The sequence below is a fragment of the Aulonocara sp. 'chitande type north' Nkhata Bay genome, linkage group LG6 (assembly GCF_057382095.1).
Source record: "Aulonocara sp. 'chitande type north' Nkhata Bay isolate Kocher_YH1m ecotype deep benthic linkage group LG6, A_spYH_male_GT1.1, whole genome shotgun sequence".
Taxonomy (NCBI): domain Eukaryota; kingdom Metazoa; phylum Chordata; class Actinopteri; order Cichliformes; family Cichlidae; genus Aulonocara; species Aulonocara sp. 'chitande type north' Nkhata Bay.
Genome location: NC_141349.1, coordinates 31,049,745 through 31,073,363, shown reverse-complemented (window position 1 = coordinate 31,073,363; position 23,619 = coordinate 31,049,745). Strand labels below are relative to the sequence as shown.

Below are 23,619 nucleotides of genomic sequence, written 5' to 3'. Positions count from 1 at the left end.
AGCACATCATTTCAGATTGGACCATGTGTAAATTTGTACTTAATACTGTGCAGGAAGACCACAGTTAAATGACAAATATGTAAATGGTAAGATAGGCAATCATGCTTAGATGCACTTGTGAAATGATTGTGCACTAATTTTAATGGTAACTGCAGTGTGTCGGTCTAATCTACATCTGCATTGAAACTTTGGAAAATGAGTCCTTTTAGTGGGAAACACTGAAGTGCATGTTGTGCATACATGCATGAGGGCCGATCAAAGGCTCTTTGATGCAGAAAGTTAAGCTCTGCTGTGAGTCATTTCCCTCAGCAATTAGTGATCGGTGTGCAAATAACTTTGTAACCTTAAAGCTCTTTGTATGATCACCCTCTTAGTTTCCCACCACATATTTCCCCCCCATGTGAATATTTTCGCTTTACCTGATTCCTCTTTTCTTGCCTACTTTCTTGTCCTACATGTAGGTGTGGAAGCAAAAAGGAGAGGAGTATCGCGTTACAGGCTACGGGGGCTGGAGCTGGATCAGTAAAACTTATGTGCCACGATTTGTTCCCAGACTTCCAGGAAACACCAACGCCAACTACCGCAAAGAACTGGAAGGTGTGGAACAGGAGGCTTTTATGGCATATACTGTGCTTTTTAGTTATTAGACAGATTTGTACCTCATTCAGTTATTTTTACGTGTTATTGTTTGTGTTTATTGGTCAACAGTGAATTAAATTTCTCTGGATTTATGGTGATGTCCTGGGGTATTTAATTTAATTTTCTCAAAAGTTCCCAGTAAATTCAATTATTGATGGTCTGTCCTGCTAATTTGCTCAGTTAATATAATAACAATGTGTGAGCAGCTTAATATAAGGTTGTCCTCTCATTCTGTTTTTCAAAGATGCTAAACTTGGCAAGAAGTGTACTCTGCTGGACTTGAGTCGACGGCCTAGTGTAGTCACACCAGAAGCTCAGGGAGCTGTTGCAACAAGCAGCGAAGCCACAGAAGAAGACTCCTCTGGCCTCCCCAAGCCACTGACAGATCAACAAACGTCAAATGAGAAGAGGGACGAAGAAAAGAAAGAAGATTTAGATGAAAAGGAGAAGGCGAAAGAGGAATTGCCAACGAAGATGGAAGTGGATTCAACAGACTCGCCGTCAGATGAAGTGCAAAGTATGACTGATTAACATTGCGTTCTGTTGCATGTATACTATGAGTGGTCATTTACTTTAAACTACTTCAGCTCTAATACTTGTGTTTCTTTACATTAGAATCATATTTAATCTGAATTGTTTTCTCTCCAGGTTCCTGTATTCAGGAAGATAAGGATTCCCTGAAAGAGGAGCCAACAGAAAGCCTTCAGCGACCATTTAACTACGACGTAGTGGATGTCAGCAAAGGCTTCCTCACCCGCATTGCTTACAAGAAGAAGGTCAAGTCCTCCAAACTGGACAGTCTACTTGAACGCAGAGTGAAGCAGCACATTATCGAAGAGAGGCAAAGGGAACAGGTGTCAGCCTCCAAACCCCAGGAGCCTAAACAAGTTTCATCCACACCAACCCCTGCTCTAAGCACTCCGGTCCGGCCACGGTCACCACTCAAGCCCCAAGCTCTCACTCAGACACATCTCACATTGGGTGAAGCTGTGAAAGTGGAGGAGAAACCTTCCACAACTGAAACTCCAGGGCAAGGAGAAGTTGGAGGACAAAAAGTAGAAGGGGAGAGTCGGGATGAGCTCTCTAAAACTACAGATAAGATTGTCACTCCTCTTCCTTCTCCTGTTATAGACTCCACACCCAAAGACAGTAGCAGTACAGGTGAAAATTCAAATTCACCACAACACCAAACCACCTCCTCGCCCCAGAAATTGGTGGAAAATGAAAGGACTACGGGGCCAAAGGAAGCTAGTTCAGGGCAAGAGGTTGTTAAACTCCCCAATGTGCAAGAAACAACAGCTAGTTCTTTAGAGCAACAAGCAGACTGTGTAGCATCAGATGTTACGAAGGCTGCGCTTACTGAGAATGAAGGGTCTGAGGAACCCAAATTAAAACTGAATGCTGCAGTGACATTTAGAAGTGGTCTTGACCAAAAAGACAGTCAAGACACAGCTCCTTTAAAACCGATTCCCCAAAACACAGAAGTTTTAGGCTCAGTGCATTTGAGCACAGAGGAAAACGGTATGGGGCCAGAGGATAGTAAAGACAATATGCAAGATATTGGAGATGGTAGGACTGTAACTGGCACTCCCGAGCCACTTTCTCCTCTCCCTCAGGTAAATGGTAATGATGGTTTTGGGGGTGAAAACATGCTGGGTAACTCTGTGGTGAGCTCAAATAATGGCATGCTCAACAACAGGCCTCAGCCCAAAGTGAACAGTATTGGGAAGGATGAAGATGAACAACGGCTTGCTGTGTCGCTGAAAGACACCACGCAGCAAAAGCCTCTAGTGAACGGGGATCTTGCTTCTTTAAACACTAGCACGGAGGTTAGGGTCAAAGAAAATTGTTTAGCTTCTAAGGTAGAGGCAGAAAGCAAGATTACAAATTCTGACCAAGATTACAAACCTCCACTGAAGAAAACAAAGCTGGAAAATAACGTAGACACACCCGCAGAGCATACTCCGAATGTTCACAACAGCACATCATCTTTTGAGTGCACAGAGACCAAACCCAGTCTTGGCGTCAAGATCATAAGAATGGCTCCCTCTCCTATACCTTCAGCGGAGGAGTCGAGTCTGAGCGACGACTTTGCAGAGGAGAACGGCAGCGGTGGGGCGACAGAACCAGTCAAGACCATCATCACACAGGTAACCACAACCTCCACCACCACTACCACCACAGTACTTTCCACTGAAATGAGGATAGCCAAGGTGCCGTCGACGACATCTGGAGAACCGGTGGTGCCTGTAGTGTCGACAACAGAGAGCAGCGCCGTGTCTACCCTCACAACCATGACCAAAACAACTGTGACCAAAATCCTCTCCCCGGGGCTCGATGGCCAGTCTGAAGACAGCCAGAGTGAAATGGTGACACAAGAGCAGAAAACAACACTTTTAGCTTCTGTGGGCGAATCAACTACTGACGCCAGCGGTAAAACCTCAGTGTCGTCTGTTACCGTGAGCGAGGAGGACTCGTCAACAAAGGGCCGTGTGCGCCTCCTCAAGTTCTCCCGCACTAAGAAGACCCGCTCGGACACAGCTCTTCCCTCTTACTGCAAGTTTGTCACCAAGAGCAGCCGGAAGAGTATTTTTGTACTTCCGCACGATGACTTAAAGATCCTGGCCAGGCGAGGCGGATTCCGTGAGGTGCCAGTGTTTAGTTACAATGCTAAGCCAGCACTTGATATCTGGCCGTATCCTTCGCCCAGGCCTACGTTTGGCATCACCTGGAGGTAAGGTCCCATTCTCAGTTTGTCTTCCTCACACACGTCTTACTTACTGTCCTCTCTCTCTGAAGCCGGTGTGTTATTAAATTCTATTATCTGTATTGAGTCTTAGATAAGATCCATATTTCTTTAAGCATGAATAGAAAAAGCAAAAGTGGAAGCAAGTTGATCTTTAAAGCCTAGAAGAGACATTGCCAGCTCATTATCTTCATTATCATTTGTTTCCTTTTCTTGTCTCCGGCGGTGGAAACTACTTAGGAGTTTAATCTTGTTTGATCCTGTTTTTATCATTTCCGAGCATGGGCATCCTGAGCGTAACTTCGTAGGTCTGGTTATTTCCCATGTTCCTTTGATTGGTCATTCAGAATTGGACGTAAGTGTGAATGTGAGCATGAATGGTGATCTGTCGGTCTGCTGTAGGCCTGTGATAGCCAGGCAGCCCCTCCAGGGTATACCCTCCCTCTCACCCTGTGATAGCTGGGATAGTCTCCAGTCAGACCGTGACCCTGAATTGAATAGACTGAAGGAAATTTAAAAAAACAACAACAACATACGGGGCGATCGTGGCTACGGGGCGATCGTGGCTCAAGAGTTGGGAGTTCGCCTTGTAATCGGAAGGTTGCTGGTTCGAGCCCCGGCTCGGACAGTCTCGGTCGTTGTGTCCTTGGGCAAGACACCTCACCCGTTGCCTACTGGTGGTGGTCAGAGGGCCCGGTGGCGCCAGTGTCCGGCAGCCTCGCCTCTATCAGTGCGCCCCAGGGTGGCTGTGGCTACAATGTAGCTTGCCATCACCAGTGTGTGAATGTGTGCGTGAATGGGTGGATGACTGGATATGTAAAGCGCTTTGGGGTCCTTAGGGACTAGTAAAGCGCTATATAAATACAGGCCATTTACCATTTACATATTGCTTTTAACTGTTAATTAATGGCCATTCAGAGGGAGTATATTTCAAAATATGTAAAATGCGAGGACATCCTCCTTGGTTCATAAGCTGAGTTCCCTGGTTGTATCCCGGGAGGAGATGCAAATTTCTTGAGGCTTATATCAGGTGGGGCGTAAAAATCTGTCAAGTCAAATATGTGGAAATACTTACTGTGTTAACTCCTTTGGATGTGTTCGGAGTGCTCCGATGGTTTCAATGTCGCCTTACTGCAAGGCGTTTCTTGGTTCAAAGGCAGTTGGAGGCTTTCTTTAGAGCTCATGATCGCCCACAGTTAAAAAACACGTGCTTGTTATGTTAACTGGTGATTCTACCCGCTGTGAGTAAAAGAGCAGGCCAAAGGAGCTGTCTTTTTTCAGATTTTGGAGCAGCATAATCATCGAATTAGAATTACATTAAATGGCTTTTGAACATCATGGTATAACCAAGGTTATCCACTTTTATCAGATATTGTGAGGTTCCGCTTCATGTCATATTGTGTCCAGCAGCACTGCAATTAAAAATGTTCTTAATGAGTTCTTTTTACTGGACTTCTCATTTCTCTTGAAATGTAATATCCAGGAAATGAGCTCAAAAATGCAGCATTTCACAGTGTAAACTCTCTGTAACCACACTTTCTTTTCCTAAGAAGAAAACTTAAGTAATGATAGCCAGAGCGCAAGTGTGACACAGTGCGTAATCATCTCTGTATTGCTCTGTGGTTCTTGTAGGATTATACAAAAGCAGTTTTTGTGTTTCTTCTAAGTTTTATAAGCGCTCGCTTCTCATCCTTCCCCTTTAAACAGTTTCCCAGCTTTGGCAGAGCGCCATGTCCTGGTGATTTATTGTTCGTTATGTCTTCATTCTTCCTGTCTGCCGTTCGTGGCTTTGGCCTCGGGTGATGCTGTAGCTCTGACTCTGGTGTCACACGGGGACCTCTGGTTATTTTGACCCAACCTCAGAGTTCCAAAGGAGACATGAATCATTCGGTGGTCGGAGAGGTGTCACGATGTTCGCTTTGCGTGCTGACCAAGCCCTGCAACCCAGGCATATTTTTCCACCTGCGGTTACACATGGGAAAGGGAATATCCACCAGACCCCGTACACATAATAAGCCCTGTGACGATTGTGTTTTTTCAGATGTTTAAGATGCCGTTAATGACGATATCCAAATGCTAACCTCATTGTCATAGCAGTCATAACGATATAAGGAAGGGATTTTTCCTTCTTTTGGAAATTATTTATTGATGGATGAGATGTTGTTGTCTATTTCTAGACTGAGAAGAGTCTGTTATGTTCAGAATTGTTTACTTGCTTGATTTGCCTTGTAGAAATAAATAGCCCTGCAGGGATCTGTTCTGTTTCTTTAGTGGAAACAGGCGTGAAGTGTCAACATCATCACCAACAACTCTCGTTTGTTTTTATTCTGCCGCTTCCAGACCCATGATCGTGTTTTCTGTAACTCTGAGTCAGTCATTTCAGTGACACCTTAAGTGCTGTCAGTAGTGTTTCTAAGCCTGATTCAAATATTAATTTGCACTATACAACAACGAGACAGGGAGCACAGTGGTGCTGTGAAAGGAGGAAAAAGGCTCCTGTTTCATGAGGCCTGTTTGTGTGCATTATTTCTTTGGAATAATGTGGTAGATAATTTAATGTAATCGGTATCTATCTGTCCAGGTATCGACTGCAGACAGTTAAGTCTATGGCTGGAGTGAGCCTCATGCTGAGGCTCCTGTGGGCCTGTCTGAGATGGGACGACATGGCCGTGAAACCGTCCGCTGCTGTCGGCACCACGCGTACAGGTAGACCTTCAACAGTTCCAATAATCATTTACAGTTTTCATCCATTTTCTGTGAGGAATGGCAACAAACTCCTACAGAGGTGTTATGCTAAATAAGTGCTTCCAGCTACAGCTTGGATTATAAATGTTATTTTTATTTATTTATTTTTCATTTTGAGGTAAGTCCAGATTTTTTTTTCAGGATTTTATTTCAATTGGTTTCTTTTTACTAACTTGTAATGCAGCGATCCCCAACCTTTTTTGCGCCACGGACCGGTTTATGCCTGACAATATTTTCACGGACCGGCCTTTAAGGTGTCGCGGATAAATACAACAAAATAAAACTAGTACCGGTACCGAAAAAAAAGAAGATTTATTCATAACACACGTGAAACGACCCAGAAAAACCGAGTAAACGACAAAAACGATAACAAAATAACGCTAAAAACCCTGAAAACCATATATTTCACACCCGAACCTCAACTCTCGCGGCCCGGTACCAAACTACTCACGGACCGGTACTGGTCCGTGGCCCGGGGGTTGGGGACCGCTGTTGTAAGGCATGGTAATCTTTCCGGTCAGCAACTGCTGTCTTCCCAAAAATTCCAACTTGTAGTGTCTTTGCTTCTTGATGTCCTCTCTCTCTATACTTATCCCTGTGCTGGCCCAACAGAATAATAGAGAAAACATGTGCAAAACATTTTTGGGCATCACTGTTTTTATGTTGGAGTACGTTTCCTCCATCTTTTCGGGCTTTCCTCCTCATCACCATACCAACCCAGCCCTATCCCCACTCATTGCTACAGAGACATCAGATACTGAAATCACCACCACCGAGATCATCAAGCGCCGCGATGTGGGACCATACGGCATCCGCTCAGAGTACTGCATACGCAAAATCATCTGCCCCCTTGGAGTGCCAGAAACTCCAAAAGGTAAAACAGACTTTTCTTTTTTCACATTTATTAAAAAACAAACAAAACAAAATCGTCTCATGTCGTTTCTCACCATCAAACACAAAGTGAAACTATTACATTGCTAACTCTTTGTTAATAACAGAAATATGCAAACCTGTTTTGAACTTTTAAACTGTATAAATAAAACCATACTATAAATGTTTAAATACAGTTTTTTCTTTCTTCTGTTTGGTTTCCCTGCAATAGTTGGTTGTTGCTCAGTATTTCAGCATTGGATATGCTGTCTTTGTATTATTTATTGCTAAATATTGGTTTTAAAGGATGTGCAGTCTGTTTTAATTTATATTTTACAAGTTATTATTGTAACCAGGCTGTAAAACTGACACATTTACATGGGCCCCGTTTCTGTCCAATACCAAATGTAATTACAAATTGTCGTCAATCATTTGTTCATCTTTCTGCCAGAAACCCACACCCCACAGAGGAAGGGTCTGCGATCCAGTGCCTTGCGCCCCAAGAAGCCCGAGCCTGCCAAGCAGACTGGCCCAGTGGTGATTGAGACCTGGGTAGCCGAGGAGGAGCTGGACCTCTGGGAGATTAGAGCCTTCTCAGAAAGGTCAGAGTCACAAATTTAAGCGGAATATGTTTGCGCGTCCTGTGTAGGACTAATTATATTAGTCAGTATAGAAACATGCCATACTGAGAGCCAGATATTGTTCCAGAAGATTTCTTTTCAGAAGAAGAATTTTCTGACTCAGCTAGAAGTAAATCGTCGGGTTAGATTTGTGCGAGATATGCTGGAAGGGCTAAAAGTTGATTTCACTGGAGGTTTTTTTTCTTTTAGTATTTAACTCCGTCACTCTAGACATCCTACTTGCATATTACTTAAGAATTTGACAAATTCAATAAATTTCTAATAATCTTTTAATTGTTCTTTTTATCTTTTAACCTTTTTCACATATTCTCATTTCACAGGGTGGAGAAAGAGAAAGCTCAGGCAGCTGAGCAGGCCAAGGTGAGTGAGGTTCAGTTTTTTAAGTCTGTTTTTTCATTTTTATCAATTTATTTTATTTTATTGTATTTATTTATTCAATCATTGATTTATTTTTCAAACTTACGGTAAAACTTTTGTCTTTGTGAGAGTGGGGAAAAAAAGGACATCTGTGGTCCCACCTGGATAAAAAGATAAACAAGTCCAGGTCACGGTATTTTATTGTTTTGGGGCTTTTTTAAAAATAAATAAGTTAATGTTGTGATCAACTTGTTTATTCTTTCAGAAACGTCTTGAGCAGAAACCAGGCTCAGTCACAACCCCAGCAGGAAGTCCTGCAACACCTGCTGCCACACCCAAAGTGATCGTTGGCTCACTGTCAGGCCAGGGCACCCCCGGCACCAAGGTGGTCCTGTCCACCAAGATGGGGACCCCTGTCACATTCCAGCAGAACAAAAACTTCCAGCAGTCGTTTGCTACCTGGGTGAAGCAGGGTCAAAGCACACAAGGTACTTTACAGTGTAACTAATAATCAGCATTTGGAGTATTTTTATAGATTTTTTATAATATCCTGAATACTAAATAAAGTTGTAGGACCTATCAGAACAATGCTTAAGATCTATATATATCAACAGGTGCTGGTACCAGGAAGTGGATTTGTTTTAGAGCTATGTGAACAAAAAGAAATAATTAAAAATTTAAAATCAATTTACAGTCTAACTATTCTAGTCATGGATTAGTAATTTGTTTACTGAACACAAACTGAACCAGTTGCTCACAATTGACTTGATTTACTGCACTTGCAAGGGAGCTGTTTCAGAAGACAAACACACACACACACACGCACACAAACAAAAGAGAACAAACTGTGTATGTCACCATGAGCCATAACTGATCTTCATCAAGGCTGGGCTGTTGTTATGCTGGATGCTGGCATCCGTGTCAGAGGTGTTGCTGCACCCTTGCATCTCCATGACAGCAAACATCTGATTGTTCTTAATGGAAATCTCACTGGAGCCACAGAGATGAGGTCCTCCAACTAATCCGACTGCACCCCGCCCTGCAGCTTTTTCAGCCGGACAGTTCCTGTCCCCACACTGCCAGAGGATCGTGGGCTCCTCTGGATCATGAGCACATGCAGGCTCTTACTTAGGCCAGCGTTTAGCTTCATTTTGTTTCCTGTTGACCGTGCCTGGGACATGCTGGGTTCATGTGTTCATTGCACAGCTGCAGGCTGTACTCATCCAGAAATGGAGAGCAAGTCCTTACCACAGTTTATGCACAGACGGGTGACAGCTTGCATCACCTTCAGAGGAGGCCATAATGCATAAATGTCTTAAATATGTTTTGGTGCTGGAGATGACATTTTATTAGGCATAGCTCTTTTCTAATTTTTAATTCTCTTATTTTTTTATTAATTCAACTCAGCAAACTGTAAAGCATTTCTAAAGTGTGTTGATTTCCTGTGTTGTGTCTTAAGCACAGTGGTTATGTGCGTTAATTAGAAGGGAAATATTATTGAATTTGCAGTGTTGCTGTATTTAAGGTACCTTTTGTTTATTTCCTTCCTTTAATTAGGAGCGGGCTCAGAGACCACGGTGGCCACATCTGGTGGGCACACTTTCCAGATTACGGGAACCTCTGTTGGTGGAAAGGTTGTGACCACCAAGCTGCCACTACCTGCCAACAGCAAGATCGTCACAGTCAACGTGCCAACTTCGCAAGGAGGTATTGCTGGTTTTAATAAGTCACACCTCAGAGGCAGACCTCGGGCAGCATTTCTTCTTTCCGTCCATTTGGGGGATGCATGTGTGTTTGTTTTCATTGCCTCACATCAGATCCACACCAGCAGCATTTAAAATGTGTCAGAGGGGCCAAATTAGATCTGGCCCATGAATTGGATGCCATTGTAAGTAATTTAGCGTACTAACCACACACAGAGTTCTCCAGGGGGACTGAGCTTGTCTTTATTCATTTCATAAATGTTATTGGTGCCAGCTGCTGCAAGCCGGACTTTTTGAACCTTTCAAATCAGGCGTTCCTTTTGTCCTTGATTGCGACGGTCAGCGAGCCAACAACACGACTTAGGGGAACTGCAGGGCTCAAGTATCAGGATAGCTGGTCAATATTTAAAGCACTCTTTCAGAATCAGTCACACAGCTGTCGCAGATTCACCATGGTTCAAATGCGACCATGTTTTTCTTAATGGGCATGAAATTACATGCATCTAAAATACTGTATTTAGCTTGGTTTAGATCTAGATTTATCACCCTGCATCGCTGATTTGTTCTCTGATTCACTGGTAGCTTTAGTTTGCTTTTTCAGTTGTTCTCTGGCCCCGTTTCTTTACCCTAAAATATCGTACATCATTTCAAGCATGGCTTTCTAAATTAAGGACATGAAACGAATTGTGAAAACAACTGATGTAGCCAATATATACGTGTGTGTATATATCTTATGATAATAATGGGTCAGAAAAGTGGTTGCGTGTAGTGACAAACTTCAACTAGCTGACAATTTTAAGGAAAGTGTTCCTGATGTGGGGAAACAGTTTAATGGCTTCTTCCTTTGTCCATCCTCCATCAGTGATTAAATTGTTTGTTGACAGATTTCTATTACATGAGAATTAACGTGCAACTGAATTATCATTTACTATTTAGTTTGGGACTTGGTTTCACTACAATCATTTGCATTTGTAGATGTGAATGCAATGCACTTCTGTTTTGTCACTCCAAAGATAAAAATATATATATATTTGTTGCCTGTTTAAAGGGAATGAAAAGTAAGAATGAATTTATTAGGACTGTTCAATATAACGATATATATCGGATGACAATATAAAAACATCTATCGTTTCATTTTACGCTATCGTTTGTTTCGTGGTGTCGCAAAATAAACTGTTTACGGCAATTTCCTTTAATTGTTTTGATGGTCACTGTAGTGGCTATATTAATTTCTTAAAGTTCTCTCTTTCTCTTATATTTAATATAACCACACTACACACGGACAAGCGCATGTTTTTATACGTTGCCGTTAGCAACAACGACGGTATTTTCCACATAAACCTTTCACAACAAAGCTCAAAGATCCTTTTGAGACTTTTCAAAATAAACAGAATCACGTGAAAGAGTATGCCGAGTATTTACGGATGAGAAGCAAATAAGAGCTGTCAGGTGCTAAGAAATAAACCTTGGACTCAAACGTTAGAACAAGCTTTTCCCTGCAGCACGCCGTGTAAAAAAAAAAAAAATACTCACAAAGAAAACGGCGGCCGTTACAACTTATGTCTAAAAATGTATAGTTTCATGCATCGGTTAAAACACTCGACTCCAGGTACCTGACGCGCAGCTGGAAACACTTCCCGCAAGTCGAGCTGCCCGAGATTCACAGAATTTACAGAAAATGTTACATTTTTGTGATTTATATCGTTATCGGGACGATAGAATTCTTATATCGGGATATGAGATTTTGCTTATATCGCACAGCCCTAATTTTTATCCTACAACTGTATGCGTTAAATACAACTTAACAGTGGACCGAATGAGAGGAACGTCTTTCCAAACGTAACTCTGTGTGTAATGTTTGAGATGATGTAAAGCAGCAATGCAGAGACTGCTGAAGTTACTGAAGGCGATAAGATCATTCAACAAACGTGGAACTTTTTCAACTGAATTTTGAAAATAATACTAGTAAATATTGTAATTTATGGCCATTGGCTCCTTCTTTAAAAAATATTTTAGTTTCATACACAATTTTTAGGTCCTATGAATTTAGATGAACTCCATCCCTGCTGTATTCTATTTATGCAGAGTATATTATATACTAAGGCCCACAATGTTAACCCAGAACCTTCTTTCTGTGAGGCAGCAATAATAATCACGGCACCAGGTTGGCGTACCGTATTGTACCAGACTGGTCTGCACCAACCCCATTGTGGTGCCCAGTGTGAGCCAGCATGAGTCACTGGTTTGGTGTGGCACACCGTGTCTGCTTCTGTCTTGTTGGCGTGGTATTCTTTTAAGAAGATGTTATTTTGGTTGGATGGTTTTTGGGATGGTAGCCTTGTGTAGTCTGAGGTTCTAAATCAAGACTGTGGATTCAAAACTGTAGTATCTGTACGAACGCCTGTGCTTTTGAGCAGTTTGAAATGTCAATATTGACACCTTGGAGGAGACGGTGGTTTGTTCTGGACACCGTCAGTTCTGTCTGTGGCCCTGTCAAATTATAGGGATGAATGTTGCTCAGCACTTTGGAGTTGCGGCCTGTCATGTTGACATGCTTCATTAAACTGCTGACAGCTCTAATGTGAGTCATATCCAGTGCTATTATGTCAGCATGTGCTTTTAAACATTACATCTGTTAAAGTGAAATTTGGCTTCTCTAAATAAACACAAAAAGAATTCATCTGATGATTACAGCGCCGTGCAATAGTCCAGAGTCACGCGTCACATATTTCTATTTTGGTAGGAAAATTAGAAATATGCGCAGCGATGTAGGGCTGCACGATTTTGCATAAAATGAGAATCACGATTTTTTTGGCTTAGAATTGAGATCACGATTCTCTCACGATTTTCTTTTCCAATATAAATATTTATTGCACTTATTAACTGCACATCAACTTCGTAACAGTTGAGACTGAACATAAAAACAATAAATAAACATAAAAACAACAAATGTCTCACGTTTTGTGGTTGCCGCAAAATGTTGTACTGCTTGTAATTCCGTCTCCACTGTTGCTCGATGCTGCGTGTATAGAGCAGGTAGTGCAACAACAGAAAAATAGTTGCGGGACGGCACCGTGTAGCGTTTGTCTAGGGTGTTGATCATTTTCCTAAATCCCTCGTTTTGCACAGTGTTGATGGGAGCCATATCTTTGGTCAGGTGATAAGTAATAGCCTCCGTAATTTCTTTGTGCCTGCGGGAGTTCGACGGGTATAGGGAAGCGCTGCATAAGGTTCCCGTTATTGATGTTTGGGTGGTTGACCGGGACGGATTTTCTCCTGTCAGTTTCTCATCATCCCTGACGTGCTCTCCGTTGTTTTTTCCCTGCTAATTTTAGCATCACACGGCACAGCTTCTATATCACGTGGTATAAGGCTCCGCCCTTGTCATTTGTTGAGCAGGAAGAGTGAGCGCTTGTTTTCATGCAGATTACGTCCCGGATCAAAATGCGGTACAATCGTCGTCGTCTTTTTTTTTTTCTTTCTTTAAATCGTTGTCATTTGGAAATGAGATCGCGATTTTGTAACGATTAATCGTGCAGCCCTACAGCGATGTATTGAAACATATACAAAAAATGGAAATAAGGCAAAAACAGAATTTTTACAAATAAGCTGACAAGATTGGAATTCATTATTTGGTATCATCACCTTTTATTCTGAAACACACACTGAAATCTCTTAGGCAAGCTTTCTTGTACTTTCTTGAAGTAGTCTTGAAGAATGGTTCACACTGCACATGGCAAAGTTTCAGCCAATAGCTCTTTGGGAATCACCTTGCTAGTGCAAAATCCCATTTACCCAGAAAACTGTAAAAAGAAGAAGGAACATTACAGTTAATTTTACACACCTCTTTAAATATATATTAAAAAAAAAGAGGCAATCAATTGAAAATGAGAATGATGCTCACCAAGCATAAAGTGATTTTTCTTGCCTTTGAAGTTACCATGAAGGAGAAACTAAGTTCAGGTGGAGTGTAACCATTTAATGGACATATGTATTTATCCAGCATGACTGTTTGGTGCCCTGTTTGGTTTGGAAGGGCTTAAGGAAGTTAGGCAGGAAAACAAGTTTACCCTGAGGTCTGCTTCCCAGACAGGTAGCCCTCTATAGTAGGATTCCTTTTTTCTTTTTTTTTTCCCCCCTTCGTCTTTTTGAATAAAAGTGTACCTCTCCACTCACCGGAATCCCAACTCCTCGACCTCTCCAAACAGCCAGCCCATAGAAAAGCCTGTTTGATGTGTGTGACCAGAGCAGCAACTCCCTCAGTCTTACGACCGGGCTTAACGTCCCTGTTTGAAGAGGGAAACCCTTGATATATAGGTTTACCTGCTCGGTTGCGGTTGAAAAACCACAGCAATGAGGGAGCAGAGGGAAAAAGAGCCACGCTCTCATGGTTTCCATTTCTGCCGTCAGCTTCACGTGAGCTCGTGAAGGCAGAGAAACCCCGTGAACAGCTATGAAACGCCGGCTTTGTCAGATTAAAGTTAAGAACTAGGATGTGAAATTCATGCATAATATATGAGGGGGTTTCAGGTATGTTGGGGAAAACCCAACTAAGCTTTCAGTGGGCCTTTGAAGATTTTGTTTACCTGCTCAACTAATATTTACAAGTGCCGTGATCAAAAAGTGGCCCTCTAGCAAAAAGAGAAACTTACAAATAATCTATTCAGCAGAGTTAATGTAGGACCGCTGCTTCACATCAGAATTTACTTTAGTTTTGAGCATTTTAATCTTATTAAGAATATTTTTGTTTGTTTGATGTTTGTGTAGTTGTTAAATGTAAAGCAATAAGCAATCCAAACTTACTATTTACATCTTTGTCATGTATTTAAGCCACGTCTTTGCAGACACCATCACGAAAGTATTTCCTTCACGTCCAAATTTTCTTCTTTTCTTTGTCGTTTTTAGACTTGTAAAGCTTCCCTCAGAAACCTCATTCAAATGTTACTCACCTCTAATTTTTTCACCCTCCTTTCTGTCTCTCCACTCCTCTCCTCTCTGCAGGTGTGGTTCAGCAGAAAGTGCTGGGAATCATCCCATCCAGCACGGCAGGAGGTGCCCAAACCTACACCACATTCCAGCCCCGCACTACCACGCTCAACATCAGGCCCAATACCGCGGGCTCCCAACAACAGGTATAGCTGTTGTTTTCTCAGGTTACAGCTCTAGTTTGTACATTTTGTTCATAATTGTGTTGATATATTATTTTCAACCGTGTTTGCCAGTGATGGGAATCACCCAACACCCCACAATACAATTTGATTGCGTTTGATGATGAGCTTTGTGATTACCCCTCTGCTGTAAAAGGCTGATTGGGTAGGCTTACAGCAGAATATCCAAACTACGATAAATTGAGAGTGAGACGATGTAGGATTTTCAAATTGATACCATAGATGTGTCTAGTAAAATCTCGGACTGACGACGATCTCAAGGTCAGAGGTAAAGTTTTCTGAAAATCTTGTGAACAGAATAAATAGAGAACAAGGCAATGTAGGATTTTCAAAGCTACTAAAAATCTTGAACAAGTTTGAATCCCAGTGACATCAACCTCAAGGTCAGAGTTCAACCTTTCTAAAAATTGCCTAGGGTTCCCAAATTTATACCATAGGTGCATCTATTAGGATGTGCCTGCCTGCTTCAAGTCCTCTACCATAATCCCTGTCCCCAAGAAACCTAGGATCACTGGACTAAATGACTACAGACCCGTGGCTCTCCTATCTCAAGACCCTCACGGCCCCCCTCCTGGACCCCCTGCAGTTTGCATACAGAGCCAACAGGTCTGTAGATGACGCCATCAACATGGCCCTACACTTCATCCTGCAGCATCTGGACTCCCCAGGAACCTACGCCAGGATCCTGTTTGTGGACTTCAGCTCTGCCTTCAACACCATCCTTCCAGACCATCTCCGAGGCAAGCTTTCCCAGATGAATGTGCCTGATCCCATCTGCCGGTGGATCACTGACTTCCTGACGGACAGGAAGCAGCACGTGAGGCTGGGAAAGAATGTCTCGGACTCCCGGACCATCAGCACCGGCTCCCCTCAGGGCTGTGTTCTTTCTCCCCTGCTCTTCTCCCTGTATACTAACTGCTGCACCTCCACCCACCAGTCTGTCAAGCTAATCAAGTTCGCAGATGACACCACCGTCATTGGGCTCATCTCGGACGGGGATGAGTCTGCCTACAGGAGGGAGGTTGAACGTCTGGTGTCCTGGTGCAGCCACAACAACCTGGTGCTGAATGCCCAGAAGACAGTGGAGATTATTGTGGACTTCAGGAAGCACACAGCCCCACTCCCCCCCATCATCCTGACTGACACCCCCATCACCTCTGTGGACTCATTCCGCTTCCTGGGTACCACCATCACTCAGGACCTGAAGTGGGAGCCCACCATCACCTCCGTCATTAAGAAAGCCCAGCAGAGGATGTACTTCCTGAGGCAGCTGAAGAAATTCAACCTGCCAACACGGACGATGATGCAATTCTACACTGCAATCATCGAGTCCATCCTCACCTCCTCCATCACCGCGTTGTACGCTGGAGCCACTATCAGGGACAAACAGAGACTGCAGCGTGTTGTGCGCTCTGCTGAGAAGGTGATTGGCTGCAGACTCCCATCTCTGCAGGACCTGTACACCTCCAGGACACTGGGGCGTGCAGCTCGGATCTCAGCTGACCCTTCTCACCCTGGACACAGTCTGTTTGACCTGCTCCCCTCAGGCAGGAGGCTCCGGTCCATTCGCACCAGAACCTCTCGCCATAAGAACAGTTTCTTCCCCTCTGCTGTTGAACACATGAACAAAAACCGTATGACTGTTCCCACCACTAACACATGACCCTACGCTGTGTTCACTGCATCATTCCATGTTTGGCACTGATCACCACCTGCACTCATGTATATATCATGTATATATCTATCTATCTACTTAGCACTTTTAATTCTTATTCTCATTTTTATTTTCATGTCTATTTAAGCTTAATTTATAACAGTATTTATAACAGTATGTTTGCACTGAAGCACCGCAGCAATTTCCTAATGTTGTAAACCCGCTCAACATTTGGCAATAAAACCCTTTCTGATTCTGAGGCTTTTTTGGTAAGGATGTAACAGCCTCCCCACCAGTTGAAGAGCCCCCCAGTTGGCTCGATGCAACGGAGGCCCCCCGCGCCACAGCTGAGCTCCCATGCACCCACCCGCCCATAACCTTGGCGACACACCAAGCAGGACCCAAGGCCCAGCCAGGGCCCCAGCCCAGAGATGGAGCGTCCCCAGAACCCCACGCCCGCCCCAGACCCACCCAGGGGCCTGGTTGGCAGAGACTGATAATAACTTTATACACATGCTCCCTATACAAAATTTTAAGATACAGATTATGGCAATTTGGGTACTCTGTTATGTATTTAGCCAAAGATGAGTGTAAGAGTGCTGTCTATAGAGAAAACGGTGTAGCTTTATGATAAACACCTTATAGCAAAGTCAAATTTTGTGGAACTTTTTATTTCTTTATTTGTCTTTAATCAGTCTTAGGCATGTTTCTTTTGCATGAACCCAACCTGGATCTTTGACCTAGTTTAAAAAGTAGCTGCTGGCTTTGGAATAATTCATTAATACTGTCTTTATGGATAATATCTTCCAGGTTCTGGCAGGTGGCAGTCAGATCCGTCCAGGAATGACAATGATCCGAACGCCAGTCCAGCAAACAGGACCAATGGGAAAGACGATACTTCGAACACCCCTCGTGGTCCAACAAGGTGATTTACATTCATTTTGGCTGAACAAAGAATAAAGGAGTACTGCTATCTGCTTTGGCAAACTAACCCGATCCCTGAAAGTATATTAAAGTTGCCATCATTGTTATAAATATGGGTGTTTTGGGGGGGATTTTTTTGCACCATTTTGTTTTCGGATTTGATTTTACCCATTATAGACTCTCAGGAATAACAAATTATAGGTTTATGTTGAATAAGTTAACACAGACTGTATAACAGACTCGTTACTGTAAGTAATCATATTCAGTGTCATGTAACACTGTCTCCCCACAAAGGCCAAAGTGTGGCGGGAAAAATGCTGAAAACTACTCAAGTTAAACTACTGGATGAGAGTAAAAGTGACCCACTGTTTATACAGTTTGTTGCCTGGTTGTTAAATTTGTGATATTGTTCTCTTTCAGGTCAGGGTGGACAGCAGGTAGTGACACAGATCATTCGTGGGCAGGCAGTTTCCACGGCAATATCTGCCGCCAGCCCCGTCGCCACGGTCACTGGCCAGGGAGTGGCCAGTCCCAACACAGCGGGACAGGCAGCAGGCCAGACACCACCCGGCACCCCACGAGCACAGGGGCAAGGCCAGGTCAAACTGACCCTGGCACAGCTCACCCAGCTCACGCAGGTTTGTGAGGTCCTGTCATACACAAGCAGCATATCTACAACAGGCAGCATTAAAATGAATTTCCCCTTATTAATTCACGTATGGAAAGTTGACTACTTTCCATGTGCTCTAAACTCTTGCAGCTTTTTTTTTTTCTCTTACTCTTGGCTCTGTGTTGTCATAGAGAGGGGATATCCTCAGTATGGTCGTCTCAGGCACACGGCTCTGGCTGTGCCACCTTCTGTTAAATCCTTCTGTCAGTGAAGGGCAGGCTGTCGGTATAGAGTTGGCACAAAGCAAAGGTGGCCGTAAGGGGGGAGGAGCTAAATCAGCTTCTCTGAGAGAGTGGATCCGCTGATGGAGCACAAAAGGGATCGGTCTAAGATAAACAAGATGTTTTTTGAGCAGTCAGTCATGCAAAGTGACTCTAGTAGAGGCCAAGTGTAAAAATATAAAGCTGGAAGTGATCTTAATAGGCCTTTTAAAAATAAAAAAATAAATAACAAACAGCACTGTGGCCTGTAACCATTTGATCTTGGTTATATATTACACTCATCCTGCTCTTAAAAGTAAGACAAATAACCTGTAGATATACATTTGTCTGTATACGTTTATCTTTAATTGTGTATTCAGATTTATAAATGTTCAGCTTGACAATTTTAGAATATTGCATAACTCCTATTTGATATTAATAGTTTTTTAGGGGCTTTAAGTCTTTCTAAGACAAACTAGGGTTGAAATACTTGGAAATTTAACATTTCAACCAAAAGTGTTGATGTTACAGGACTTATTTTATATTTGTGATTTTTTTTCTTTTAACTTTTATGTTGCAGATCACTTTAACATATACGGTTCTTCACCCAGTAAAGGATTAACTTTACATTCAATGAATGAAAAAGGCTTTACACTCATAAAAATATTGCATTTAAAACAAGACAATACCGCATTGCCCTTGTATCTGATCTGGATTTCTCTTAAAGAAATGGTGTTTTACAATTTTATGAACTATGAAACACAAAGTGGATGGTGCCTTAAACCACATACATGTTTTAAGCAGTGGCAGAAAAGTCAGAGACAGTGGCTCCTTCTGCTTGTTGGCAATTATTTGTTAACATGTAAAATGCCCTTTCTCACAATAGTTTAAAATAATTAAAAAATGATGGACTCCTGTGGATGCATCAGACCCATCAAAAAAAGAGTTCAGATGGGATTTTGGAGGGTTAAAAAGAAGGTCTCGTATACACAAGATGTACGCAGTGCTGATTTTCCTCCTGAACAAATTTCACCTGGTTGTAATGAGGTTTGGGAATTAGTGGGGGAAATAGGGTATTACTACTCCTCAGATAATGGTATGCAATCAACATTTGTTACAACAGGCAATTTATTTTGGATTAGACTGGACTGTAAAATTTTATTTACAAGCTTTCCCGTTCTGCTTCATCCCCCCACAGAAGCAGCAGGCTGGATCTGGTGTGGATCGGCAGGCTGGTGCCAGTGGTACTCAGCAGGCTCTCACGGTGATGGTTCAGGGCCAGGGTCAGACCACCGGCCAGCTGCAGGTCATACCTCACGGGGTCACTGTCATTCCAGGACCTGGTCAGCAGCTCATGCAAGCTGCGCTGCCCAACGGCCAGGTGCAGCGGTTCCTCTTCACACCGCTGGCTTCAGCTGCTACGCCCACGTCAAGCACAGGTATGATAAGAGACAAATGAAGGGCAGATGAGGCCTTTGCATTAAGGGATAAAAAATAAGTGTGAAACTTAAATGTGATGTCTGAATTTAAGTGCATGTCTGCTGTTTCCTTTTTCTCCTTCCAGCCACAACAGCAACCAGTCAGCCCAGCTCCACCTCAACCAAAACTCCAGCCCAACCTGCTCAGCAGGCCGCTGCCCCGATTCAGACAGGGGCAGCCCCTCTGGCCACCGCCAGCACCCCTTCATCGGCCAGCCCTCAGGGCCAGTTACCCCCACAGACGCAGGCCCACATGCCCATCCAGTCTCCTACCTCGCTGCAGGTTAAAACACAGGAAGGAACGACCCAGCTGCAACTGCAGCAGACGTCCCATGTCATCAGTGTGTCTGGACTTCAGCAGCAGGTATAGTTACGACTAGCAAAAAAGTTAACTGCATCCTCAGTCACTCCTTTCCCCTCAAAGATGATGACTGTGACTTTTATTCACATTTAAAATCCTCCAGTGAAAGCCTCACAGCAGCCGGCAGTAAACCAGTTTGCAATTTGGTGCAGTCTGTGGATTTGCCATTGTTTCCCACTTTGAACTGCGATTCAGTTGACAGTGTGATTTGTTAAAATTGTGAATTTTCTGTGTTGTGGCTGCAGGTGTTGGCCCAGCTGCAGGCCCAGCAGGTTGGAGGCACGCTGCCACAGCAAATCAAGCTGCAGCTTCCCATCCAGATACAACAGAGTGGGACCACCTCAGCTCAGGGAGGACAGGTATTAGATTCAGCTTGCTACTCCAGGACTTTAGATCCTCAGAAAATACAGAATGAAAATGCGTTGGATGTAAAATTAAGCTTGTAGCAAAATTGTATTGCACATGTTCTAATGACCCCAATAATGTCATCATTGGGATGAAGATGTTAAATAATCTGATCCTTTATTCCTCTACCTTTTTTTCTGTATTTACAAAGCCACTTAAAAAAAAAAAAAAAAACTATCCAATGACTCCCCATTTAAAGCACAAGCTGACTGCCACACTCTGCTTTGCACAGATTGGGAACGTGGTTACCATCCAGGCCGCATCTGTCCAAGAGCAACTGCAGAGAATCCAGCAGCTCAGAGAGCAGCAGCAGCAGAAGAAGAAACAAGCTGCAGAAGCAAAGAGAGAGTTGGCGCTCAACGCAGCCAGCCAGAGCGACATCATTCAGAAACAGGTGTGTATGTACGCAGCTGTCACAGTCAGGTTATCATCTCACTCCAAAACTCCTGGCCATCAGTAAATAAACATTCGTCACCCTTCAACCTGGACTCTGTTTGATTTTACAGCTCAGATCTGTCTTTGTTTATAAAGCTTTATCCTGGCAATGCTTGTCCCTGTGTTTGTTTTTATCTGTATTTGACATTCTGTGCTGTGCTTAATAACAATACATTTCTATAGATAGATGTTGTTCGCATCAAACTGCTGGAAGTTCACGGTAACAGGTCCTTGACTGACCTGTTACCATGAATGTCATACTTCTGATTTTTCGTATTTCCATGAGGTTTACTCCGTCATCCTTCTGTGTCGCATATTCCAGGTGGTCATGAAGCAAAACGCTGTGATCGAGCACCTGAAGCAGAAGAAAACCATGACGCCTGCAGAGAGAGAAGAGAATCAGAGGTTTGCCTCCAGATTAGGGTTTTTTTGTGTGTGTGTCACATGTGCTGCTTTAAAAGTCAACAGGTTAACACTTCATTAGTACCGGGAGGACACATTAAATGGCTTCTCAAAGCAAACATCTAATAAGCCAATCAAATGGTAGAAACAGTACATTTAGGCACGTAGACATGACGATGAAGATGATCGGATGTTTAAATTAAGTAACCAAATGGGAACAAAGGTGGTTTAAGTGGGTGGTTTTAAGTGCTAGACAGGCTGGTTTGGGTATGTAAGAAGTTGCTGAGGTTTTCATGCAGCACTGTGTCTAGGTTTATGAAGAATAGATCACTGAATACAAACATCCAGTGATCAGCAGTTCTCCAACCTCAGTGTAGTTAATGGCAGAGATCAGAGAAGAATGCCCTGATCTGAGGTTCGCTAAGGCTCAGCAATGGAAGGCAGGGAGGAAAAAAAAGAAGTGATGTGCTGGTGCGGGGAGTGATTTATTAGCCCCCTTTAGTGCATGTCTTTGGACCGTGGGTGGAAGCCAGATTACCTGGCTGGAGGGTGGATTTGACTCATAACCCTTAATGCTAATTAAGCATCATTTATAAGTCACAGCTCACCCACATATCGTTCCTCAAATGTCCATCCTGTTGTTACAACTGCATTCCCACTCTCCAATCTCTGACTGAGTTTTTTGGCTTGATGTGTTCACTGTGCTGCAATGGCCTCCACAGTCACCAGATCTCAATCCAAACCCTGCAGCATCTGCATGACACTACTGTGTCTTTGACTTGATACCTTCTCGTGCCCATGTGCACGCTCGTATGCATGCTCCCTGCAGCCCATACGGGATCCTCTTCTCTCTCCGTCTGACTTTTGTCTAACACATTGTTGGGAGGTGCAGAACAACATGGGAACATTTGGACGTGTAACCACCAACAGCTGCATGTCTTCACTGTGACCCTACAAGCAGGCAAATCCCTTTATAAATGACGGGAGTTGTACAATAAAAATATACATCTCTCCTCGACTCCTTCAGGGATTTGTGGTGCCGTAAACTTCAGAAAAGCGACTGAAAAATTAGTCGGAAATTTAAGCCGCCCCATTTTTCACTGCATCATCCCTGTGACCAATCCTACCGTTAGTAGGTCGATATTTTTTTATGCAGAACGTGTTTGTTTTCCAGGCAGCGAGCTACGATTGCTGCTACAAGACCATTTTGTTTACCAAGCTTAGTTAGGACAACTGCAACTGTAAAACAAAAGCCAAAATATTCAAATGCTTAAAAAAATGTTTTTCTTCGTTCTTCCTTTCCTCCTTTCCGTGTTTTTATGTTAGGTAGAATATACTCTGACCTATAGCCGACCCTGACAACCATTTGTTTATGTCCACAGGCACTGTGTAAACACTGTACCCATTCACACAGACCTGAAATACCAAACCCAGACTACCGTGACATCAGTACAGCAGCTCAAGCAGCAGCTGTCTGTCTTTGCTTATTTTTTCAACCTTTTTCCATTTCTTCATGTCATCCTTTTCTCTCTTTTCCTTCAAAACACGGTTCTGTTAGTAATAACGCGGAACTTTGGCATCCGTTTGCATGTTTATGTGTGTCCTGCTTTATTCCTCCACTTTCACGCTGCATTTGGCCTCTGTACTTCAGCGGGCACGCGGTAGGATCCCTGGCCGATCTTTGACCTCAGCAGCCGAGGATGTGTTTGTGTGTTGTTCGCACAAACTCGGCGCCGAACGAGGCAACGGCTTTCGATCTCGTCTGTGAATGTTAGCAAACACAAGTGAACATACTGGGAACACATAAATCGTGTGGATTTATTTGATTTTGCGAAATGAAGCTGCTAACATGTAACTTTCTCCCTCTATCGATTCTCATTTGTTTGAATAACAATGGCGTGGATAACATTTCTTCCTCCTGCATCCAGTCCCACTCTATCTGTTCATCTCTCAACATGCCTCTCTTCCAGTCTTCCAACACTCAAGTCTACTCGCTTGCCACTGAAGCGTAGAGTCTTATACAAATAAACACTAGACAAATAAATAGTCTTCTCTGCATCCGTACAAACATGCGGGTGAGTAATAAAACTAGAGATGATGTCACGTTTGCCTAACACTTTTAGAAATTAATCATGTTTGGCTCAGAATTTAAAAGAAGGAAATGTTCGTGCTTTTCTAAGCAGTGGGCTAGCAGAGGTTTTTGGTGCTAGACACTTTGTTT

At 43.2% G+C, this 23,619-nt stretch overlaps 1 protein-coding gene across 7 annotated transcripts in view; it reads left to right on the top strand.

The window, feature by feature from the left end:
* The window catches only part of LOC147328126 (nucleosome-remodeling factor subunit BPTF-like), a 56,041-nt gene that overhangs the window by 19,391 nt on the left and 13,031 nt on the right, over nt 1-23,619 (top strand). For 5 of the 7 annotated variants that reach the window (XM_086296290.1, XM_086296288.1, XM_086296285.1 and 2 more), the window contains 17 exons: nt 462-597; nt 884-1,156; nt 1,288-3,373; nt 5,967-6,091; nt 6,852-7,004; nt 7,452-7,602; nt 7,962-8,001; nt 8,264-8,486; nt 9,556-9,705; nt 14,703-14,833; nt 17,334-17,448; nt 17,868-18,085; nt 19,516-19,756; nt 19,882-20,159; nt 20,402-20,515; nt 20,794-20,955; nt 21,319-21,401. In XM_086296290.1, coding sequence (XP_086152416.1) covers nt 462-597; nt 884-1,156; nt 1,288-3,373; nt 5,967-6,091; nt 6,852-7,004; nt 7,452-7,602; nt 7,962-8,001; nt 8,264-8,486; nt 9,556-9,705; nt 14,703-14,833; nt 17,334-17,448; nt 17,868-18,085; nt 19,516-19,756; nt 19,882-20,159; nt 20,402-20,515; nt 20,794-20,955; nt 21,319-21,401 — 4,679 coding nt within the window. The remainder of the gene's footprint in view (nt 1-461; nt 598-883; nt 1,157-1,287; nt 3,374-5,966; nt 6,092-6,851; nt 7,005-7,451; nt 7,603-7,961; nt 8,002-8,263; nt 8,487-9,555; nt 9,706-14,702; nt 14,834-17,333; nt 17,449-17,867; nt 18,086-19,515; nt 19,757-19,881; nt 20,160-20,401; nt 20,516-20,793; nt 20,956-21,318; nt 21,402-23,619) is intronic. The other 2 variants (XM_086296292.1, XM_086296286.1) reach the window with 1 other exon arrangement.